Genomic DNA, 8592 nt, shown 5'->3' with positions numbered 1-8592 from the left:
ACTTTCTCCTTGTTCTTCAGGGATTGTGGGGTCTGTTCTCCATTTTCTTTCAAGCTGTGGCCCTTTCTGAAGAACAGAAACATCTGGGCCTACCGCCTAGCTCTCACTCAGGTGGGGACCAGTCCCCCAGTAGCTCGAGGATGGTATCTCTCCCAGGGATAGTGAGGGTCTTGGTGGTCTGCACCCAAGGCCCTGGGGCCTGCTCACCCTCCTCTCCCTGGCAGTCCCACCAGCAGTACCCCCCGTCACACAGCACGTCCCTGCCCAAGAAGTCCTACTCTAAGATGGACAGCAAAGGCTACAGCATGTACGACGACTATGATAACGAGCAGTACGGGGAGTATGAGGGCGACGAGGAAGAGGATATGGGCAAGGAGGACTACGACGACTTCACCAAAGAGCTGAACCAGTACCGGCGTGCCAAGGAGGGCAGCAGTCGGGGCCGAGGTGAGACCCCAAGCTTCTGCTCCAGGGTGTCTGAGCAGACCTGGGGCAGGGGGCTGGAGGGGCGGTGCAGAGTGGGACAGGCCTGGTTGTCTCTGTGCTCACGGAGCCTCCAGTCCAGGAGAAGAGACGGCAGTCGTTTAGGGCTGAGATAAGTACGGAAGGAAAGGTTTGGGGGAGTTAGCCATGTGAGCAGAAGGCCAGTGCTGAGGCCCTGGTTGGGATGGAGCCAGGCTGGTATGAGGCAGGGAGAGGGAAAATTCACTTCCTGGTCCGCAGCGAGGGGAAAGAAAAGGGACAGCTTCTCACATCTGGGCCAGGGTGACTGGCAATTGGATGCCACAACCCTCAGTAACCCCCTCCCCCATCCTCAGCTCATATCACCTGACAAGGTGTGACTGCAGCCTGTGGGCCTGCCACACCTCTGAACCTTGAACTCTGGCAGTTAGAAGGATGGTAGGGGAGGGCAGAGCACCAGAGGCCCAGCCTACCCTCTTAGAACCATCTCCTGCCAGGGAGATTTTCCACCCAAAGGGGGCTTCCAGAACCTTCTAGCTCAAAGGTTCGTGTCCCCGCCTAAGGCCCAGCTTGTTGTTTGAGTGGCCGTCTATCCCTTCTTTTTTTCAGCCGTCTTTCACGGACACCACCCTGGACAGGCCTTGCTCTTTCGGGAGATTCTAGATTAGCGCTGTCCTGTAGAAGCAGAATGCAAGCCGCCATGTGACTTAGTTTTCTAGCAGTCACCGTTAAAAAGTAAAAGCAAATAGATGAAATGAATTTTAACAATATATTTTATTTACCTTATACATTCAAAAGCTTATTTCAACACGTTTGCAAACTAGGCAGATGTGATATTTTACATTCCCTCTCTTTTCCCCCACTGAGTCTTTGCAGTCCAGATGTACTTATACTCACAGCATCTCTCTGGTTTGGTCAGCCCCGTTTCCGGTGCTCAGAAGCCACACGAGGCTGGTGGCTACCATATCGTACAGTGCAGCTTTCAGTGTAGTGAGTGCTGTGGCAGTCATGTGCCTGCAATGCTGAGGCACCCCATAGAGGGGACCAGGGGAACCATTAGTCTGCCTGGGGAAGCTGGGAAGGCTTCTTGGAGGAGGAGAGGAGGGTGAAATGATTGACCTCAGGGGCAGACAATGGGTTAACATCTCTCTTGTTGGTGGGGTCTACTCCCGCTCAGGCGTTCACTTTCTGAATCACCGTGCAGGCAGTCGAGGCCGTGGCAGGGGCTACCGGGGCCGAGGAAGCCGCGGAGGGTCCCGGGGCCGAGGCATGGGCACCCAGAAGACGAAGATGACTTTTATGAAGATGAGATGGATGTAAGGTTTTCTACTGCCCGGAAATGGGGGAATGGCTGGTGGGCTGCATGTACTGTTGGGGGTGGCCTGTAAGGCTAAGGAAAGCAAGCATCAGGCAGGCTTATGTGTTTTAAATGTTCATATATGATTTTGAAATTGAAAAAACTTTCATATGATTCAAACTGAACAGATACCAAAGGGTGAGCTGTGAAAATTATATCTTTTTCCCACTCCTTTCCCAGCGACTTAATTCCCGTCCCTGGAGACAGGGTTCCGAGTGGCTCTGGAAACGTTTTAGGCCTTTGCAGCTGGGGGCTTATTTACTCGCTGTGCTGTGTGCTTGCGCACCGGCACACTCACTCCTCTGGCAGAGAACTGCCACGCTCACTGCCGTGTCCCTGCCGAGACCTTTCTGTGCAGTCCTGTTCCAGCGGCACAGCTGTCCGTTGTGTACAGAGGTGCCCTAATGGATTTGCCCAGGGGGTGGGAGTTTTAAGACTGACGACTGCACAGAAAGGATTAAGACCACCCATGCTCAAGCTGGGTCATGTGAGGAGGGGACACAGGCCTGAGGCCCAGATTCCTCACCTGCTATTCTGAGTCTGAAGTTGTCCTTGAAACCAAAAGGCAAAGGGGCCAAAATGTATAGTTAGGGACTGTGTTCATTGTTCCCCATGTGACACCTTTCTTCTTTCTGAAATTCCAGTATGGAGAAAGTGAGGAACCAATGGGAGACGAGGATTATGACGACTATTCCAAGGAGCTAAACCAGTACCGCCGGTCCAAGGATAGCCGAGGACGAGGTGGGCAGGGGGCCCAGAAGTTGACGAGTTGGTGGGGCTCCCTCTGGCAGCTGTTAGAGTTGGGTTCTGGGGACAGGCAGTGGCTGATGCCATTTCTCTCCTCCGCAGGGTTAAATCGAGGCCGTGGCCGGGGTTCCCGAGGCCGAGGCAAAGGGATGGGCCGCAGCCGAGGTCGAGGTGGCAGCCGAGGAGGGATGAGCAAGGGTAGGATGAACGATGATGAAGACTTCTATGATGATGACATGGGCGTGAGTCAGCTCTTCATTCTGATCTGATGTGTTTACCCAAGGCCCCTCCTTGGATATTTTTTTCTCTTTAATGAGTTGTCCTCTGAGGCTGACCCTGGCCCCCTGCTCCCAGGAGCCGTTCCCCATAGGGCCAATAAGCACTAATCATCTCTCATAGGGATGCACTGCTAGTGAGACCCTCTCTTTTGTGTTTTGTTGTGTGTGTGTGTGTGTGTGTGTGTGTGTTTTATTGTTAATCTCACCCGAGGATATTTTTTCCCCCATTGATTTTTAGAAAGGGTGGGGGAGAAACATCGATGTGAGAGAGACATATTGGTTGGTTGCCTCCCACACGCACCCCAACCAGGGCCTGGGGATTGAACCTGCAACCCTAGTACATGCCCTTGACTGGGAATCAAACTGGCGACCTTTCGGTGTGCTGGTCAACGCTCCAACCAGTGAGCATCACTGGCCAGGGTAAGACCCTCTGTTTTTTAAAACCACGTCTTTGTAGCACCTGCAGTCACCCCGAACAAGTCTCTAAGACTTGGAAGGTTCTAGGTGACCCACTCAGTTATCCCTGGAGAGTTTTACAGGAAGGCACGTGCCTCTGCCTCCAGGAGGTGGATGTGTTCCTGCACAAGTGTGTGTGCGCGAGTCTTCATGGCCAACAGCTCCAAGTGCCAGAGCTTTTCTTATCCAAGCAGCACTCCATACTGTGGGCTCGGACTCCTATGTTCATTGTTCCCCATGTGACACCTTTCTTCTCCTTTCTGAAATTCCAGTATGGAGAAAGTGAGGAACCAATGGGAGACGAGGTGTCAGATGTAACTGGCTGCTAGACAACTCCTATTACTCTTCTTCACTCAGATGGTCTCCACCTGACCCGCGGGGCCCTCACCGCCCTCGCTTTTCATTCCCCGTTAGTTACATTCACACTCTGTGTTCTGTGTCCCCAACAGGATGGCGGTGGAAGCTACCGGAGCCGTGACCATGACAAGCCCCATCAACAGTCTGACAAGAAAGGCAAAGTCATCTGCAAATACTTCGTGGAGGGGCGGTGCACATGGGTAAGGGGTCAGAGGATCTGGGTGCTGAGCAGGGCAGCAACCTCCCAGAGGACACGGGCCCCTGGGCATGCTCTGGAGGCCACCTCATTGGGCAAGGCCGGTGTTGGTGGGAGTGGTTGACTACCGAGAGGGGAGGTGCCTCCAGGGCCTGGGAGACTTGGTTCTCTTCTCAGAGGGACCTAAGGGCCGGAGCAACAGGACATCTGGGTTTTTCTGGTTTGGGGAGGATATTTTTGGCCAAAGTTCTCAACAAATCTGTACAGCCTCAAATGTTGTATTAAGATTGATGCTAATGCAGAGATGTACATATTCTGGTTAGGGGCAGGAATCAGGCCAGCCTTGAACTTCACAGCAGAATTGAATGCCACAAGATGGACCAGCGGCCACAGAATTCTGAAGGAAACAATATAACCCAATGTTAGTCAGCCAGCTTTCTTTTTTCTTTTAATTTTTTAAATATATTTTTATTGAGAGAGGAAGGGAGAGGGAAGAGAGAGATAGAAACATCAATGATGAGAGAGAATCATTGATTGACTGCCTCCTGCACGCCCCCTACTGGGGATCAAGCCCACACGGGCATGTGCCCTTGCTGGAATGGAACCCAGGACCCTTCAGTCCGCAGGCCGATGCTCTATCTACTGAGCCAAACTGGCTAAGGCTGTCAGCCAGCTTTTTATTCACATTTAGCGTCAGTGGACAGATATTGGGAAACGTGCACCCAGGAAATACTGCACCTCTGTATATGGCTAGAAAAATGTGTACTTCCAATAAGTGTGCATGCGTATGTAAAATATTCCTTATTACAGTCAATTCATATTATTTTTAGAAGCTCGTAATACATATAAACAAAGAAAAATGAATAGGCATTCATGAGAATAAGACTTTTGAAACAAGTATACAACCATTTCTATCTTTAGTTTACCTTGGTGTTGTTTTGTTTGGATTGTGTCATAGTGCAAATAACAAAAAGGCAACTCCACTAGCTTAAGCACATAGGTGTTTATCCCTCAGAATAGTGTACAAGGCTTGTGCAGTGGTCGGCGGCGCGCTGCAGGACCACACTCCTTCCTCGGCTTAATTTTGCCGTGCTTGAGCATGTGGCTTTTGTCTTCATGGTTGCACAGTGGCTGATGTTCTCCGGGCATCACATCTAAAGGCTAGAGGAAGAAAAATAGGTGGTGGTATTTTTAAAAAATTGAGGCAGTGTTGTCCTCGTAGGGACTTTTGCCTACACCTGTGGCCAGAACTTTAAGGGAAGCTGGGAAATGGAATATTTTTAGCCGGGCACATTCTTCCTCAAACAGAACTGGGGTTCTGTTAGGAGAAAGCATGGGACTGGACACTGGTTGTCATGCAGTAAATAGTGAAAAATAGTAGATAAGAGAAAGAAGGGAAGGAAAGAGAAGAGTTAGAAGGAGGCAGTGAAAGGCAAGGAATAGAGACGGAAGGAAGGAGGCTGTGGGAGAGGGAGGCAGGGGCCCCAGGGGAGCGCACACGTGGTCATAAGTGTGAGGTTGGTGGGAAACCTGCCTCTCCCTGAGGGAAGGGGGCTTCATTCTGTCGTTGGTCCCTCTGCTTCAGCGGTGACAGAGTAGCGTTTTCTTGGAGAAGGATCAGCAAGGGCTTCCCGTACCACCGCCTGACCTTTCCATTGCTTCTCTTCCAGGGAGACCACTGTAACTTCAGCCATGACATCGAGCTACCAAAGAAGCGAGAACTGTGCAAGTTTTACATCACCGGGTTTTGTGCCAAAGCCGAGAACTGCCCCTACATGCACGATATCCTTTGGTGCCCACATCTGCTCTGATTGAGGGGCAGAGCTCTCCTTGTCGGTAGTAACAGCTGACCTCCACTGCGCTTCCTCTCGCCCTGCCAGTGCAGTGTCGAGCTTTCAGTGCATCTGCATCTTACTTAACCCTCACATCTGTCCTATGACGGGCCTGCTGTTCCCATTCTGCAGATGAGTAAACTGAGGCCCACACGTTAATATGTTCTCTTTACATATACTCTTGGGACTGGCCTATGCCATTGCCTGTTATCTTTCTGAGACTTTCCAACTGGCTGTGTAACCTTGGGCACATCATTGAACTTCCCTATTCCTGCTGAGTGAGGATTTGAGGACACAGCCCCGAGGCCAGCAGGTGGGGTCTCATTGGGTCTGCCGCCAGCCCGCTGTGCCACCCTGAGCAAGTCACCTCACCTCTCCGGGCTCCAGTTTCCTCATCTCCAAAACACGGGGTTGGGTTCTGCCCTCGGGTGGGTTCCATGAGGTGAAGCATTTGCCTTAATTTGCCATGAACGCGATTTTCCGTGTAAGTTATACCACACGACTGGGAACTGCATCAATGGTGACGACTGCATGTTTTCCCACGACCCTCTGACCGAGGAGACAAGAGAGCTCTTGGATAAGGTAAGGTCTGGGGGGTCGGCCACCACAGCTGACAGGAACCAGGAGCTGTGCCTTCTGTGGACTTGGCTTTGTAGCCGCCCGCTGGCCTCTGCAGGACCAGAATTCCCAGTTGCATTGATCTAGATCGGGGCCATTTTAAGGAAGACATGGGGACTGTTCTTGCCTACGGAGAGAGTGGAGGTCACGCGTGCATCTTCTCTCCAGCCGGGGCAGTTGTCACTGGGGTGGCTGCATGAAAGGAGTGTTGCCTGGTGTGTCTCCAAACATACCTTGTGATTTCTTAGTTGTCCTTTAGAGAGAGTCATGGTACACAAAGAGGAGAGGAGACTTGGGATGGTTTATATTATTATGGAAATGCCAAATGTTTACTTAAAATTTTTAAGGATTCTATTAAGCAGTAAAAAAAAAAAAAACCCCCCAAAAAAACCAGGGAAATTAGAGGTTCGGGCTTGTTGGAGACTTCTTCCCTCGGGTGAGGTGTCAGGGCTTTTTGAGTCGTCAGGTGACATTTGAAACTCATCCTAGTATCGTCTTGTCCCTGAGGAGTCATTAGGACTTGGGGAGTCCCAAGGTCCTGTCCTTGGTTTCCTAATGCATCCGAGGGATGAGCAAGAGAATGTAGCCTTTGAAATGAAGGCTTTCCTGCCTTCTAGTTTTCAGATGGTTTGAGGAGTTGGCTATTTGTTTTAAGAATGGAAAGGGTCGTGCTCATCAGCCATCCTCGGATGACTGCCCAGTTTAAATGGCTGCTGGCACCCTGAGCAGTTGAGGGGAAGCCGGGCACAGGCAAAGCAAGAGAACACCGCTCCTCATTGGCAAAGGCGTGGGAAAAGTTGGAGAAAGGTCTTATTTGGCCAGGCCCTTTGTGGAGCCTAATAACCTAGGACTAGGGCTTTGTCATCTAGATCTAGAGTCTATGAGTTTTTCACAGGGAAAGTAGTGGGAAGTCATGGTGACTTCATTCCTCATTTGAACAATATCTGACTGAGGACTGCCCCCTGCTGGAGGTTCAGAGTTTGTGTTCTAGACCAGTGCTGTCTAATAGGAAACATGTCCCAGCCACATGTTTAATTTTTCCTTTTTTAATTACCTACTAGTTCTGCAGCAGTTTTAATATGAAGGTTTTACTGATAATTGCACAATTTATATGACGTGGGCAGAGAAATATAAAGAATGACTATAAATTGGCCAGTCTTGTAAATCACAGGCTACACATTTTCCATTGATTTTTAGAGAGATTAGAAGGGAGGGAGGGACAGCAGGGGGGATGGGCAGAGAAACATTAATGTGAGAGAGACATGACCCCACACATGCCCCGATCAGGGCCAGGACCGAACTCTACAACCCAGGTACGTGCCCCTGACCCAGAATCGAACCCTCAACCCTTTGGTGCGAGGGCTGACGCTCTAACCAGAGAGCAGGGTCAGACTACACATACTTAATTTTAAAATTTCTAGTAGCCATATTAGAAAAGTAAAAAGAAACAGATGAATTTAACTTTTACAATATATCTTAGCTCAATGTATCCATGTTCAAAATAATCATTTTGGCAAATAATAAGTGATGGGAAAAAGTAAGATTTTTGGGAGACTACAGTGTCTTCAGAATCTGGTACTTATGGCCACATTTCAAGTACTCAGTAGTCACACAAGGCCAGTGACCACCATATTGGACAGCAAAGCTCTAGACGCCCTAATAAAAACCCAAGAAAACAAAGTGTCCCATTTGAGCTCCCACAAACATTTTGAAAGCATTGATATCATCCCCTATATAAGGCTAAGTCTCAGTGGGTTAAAAATGAGTGCAGAACCTAGAAAAACCATTCTAGAGTCGAATTTGTGTGGTCAGGAAGTAAAACGCGCAGCATGCCTTAGGATGGGCCTACTGACCCTGCCGAAGGCGTGGGGTCAGCCATCTCCCTCCTGCCCAGACGGAGCTGCAGCTGGTCCACCAGGGCTGGGCCTGGGGTCCGAGCTGTGATGCCTCTCACGACCGGGACTTCGTCCCCTCGCCCCCCCATCCTGAAATGTCTGTCCTGCTTTATTTTCCCATTTCTCAGTGACACTTCTGTCTGTCCAGACACTGATTTCCAGCTGTCCACTCTAGTTTGGAAGCATGCCTGCCTTTGGGGTTGGCAATGACTTTTATGTGGGAACAGTTGGCAAGAATAACACAAAGAATTCCCTCTGCCAGATTCAACTGTTAAACAATATTTTTTGCCCCACTTGCTTTATCACTTGTTCTCATTTTATTTATTTATTTTTTTTTAAAAAAATATATTTTATTGATTTTTTATAGAGAGGAAGGGAGAGAGATAGAGAGTCA

The 8592-nt window shown here is 49.8% G+C and overlaps 1 protein-coding gene across 1 annotated transcript in view; it reads left to right on the top strand.

The window, feature by feature from the left end:
• Window positions 1-8592, top strand: part of ZC3H4 (zinc finger CCCH-type containing 4) — a 41310-nt gene that overhangs the window by 18154 nt on the left and 14564 nt on the right. The window contains 8 exon segments of the mRNA XM_014548188.1: window positions 225-447; window positions 1667-1732; window positions 1735-1778; window positions 2464-2560; window positions 2669-2808; window positions 3750-3857; window positions 5524-5635; window positions 6158-6267. Of these exon segments, the coding sequence (XP_014403674.1) occupies window positions 225-447; window positions 1667-1732; window positions 1735-1778; window positions 2464-2560; window positions 2669-2808; window positions 3750-3857; window positions 5524-5635; window positions 6158-6267 (900 nt within the window).

Source organism: Myotis brandtii, unplaced genomic scaffold (assembly GCF_000412655.1).
Source record: "Myotis brandtii unplaced genomic scaffold, ASM41265v1 scaffold114, whole genome shotgun sequence".
In the NCBI taxonomy this organism is placed as follows: Eukaryota; Metazoa; Chordata; class Mammalia; order Chiroptera; family Vespertilionidae; genus Myotis; species Myotis brandtii.
This window is presented reverse-complemented; position numbering and strand designations above follow the sequence as displayed.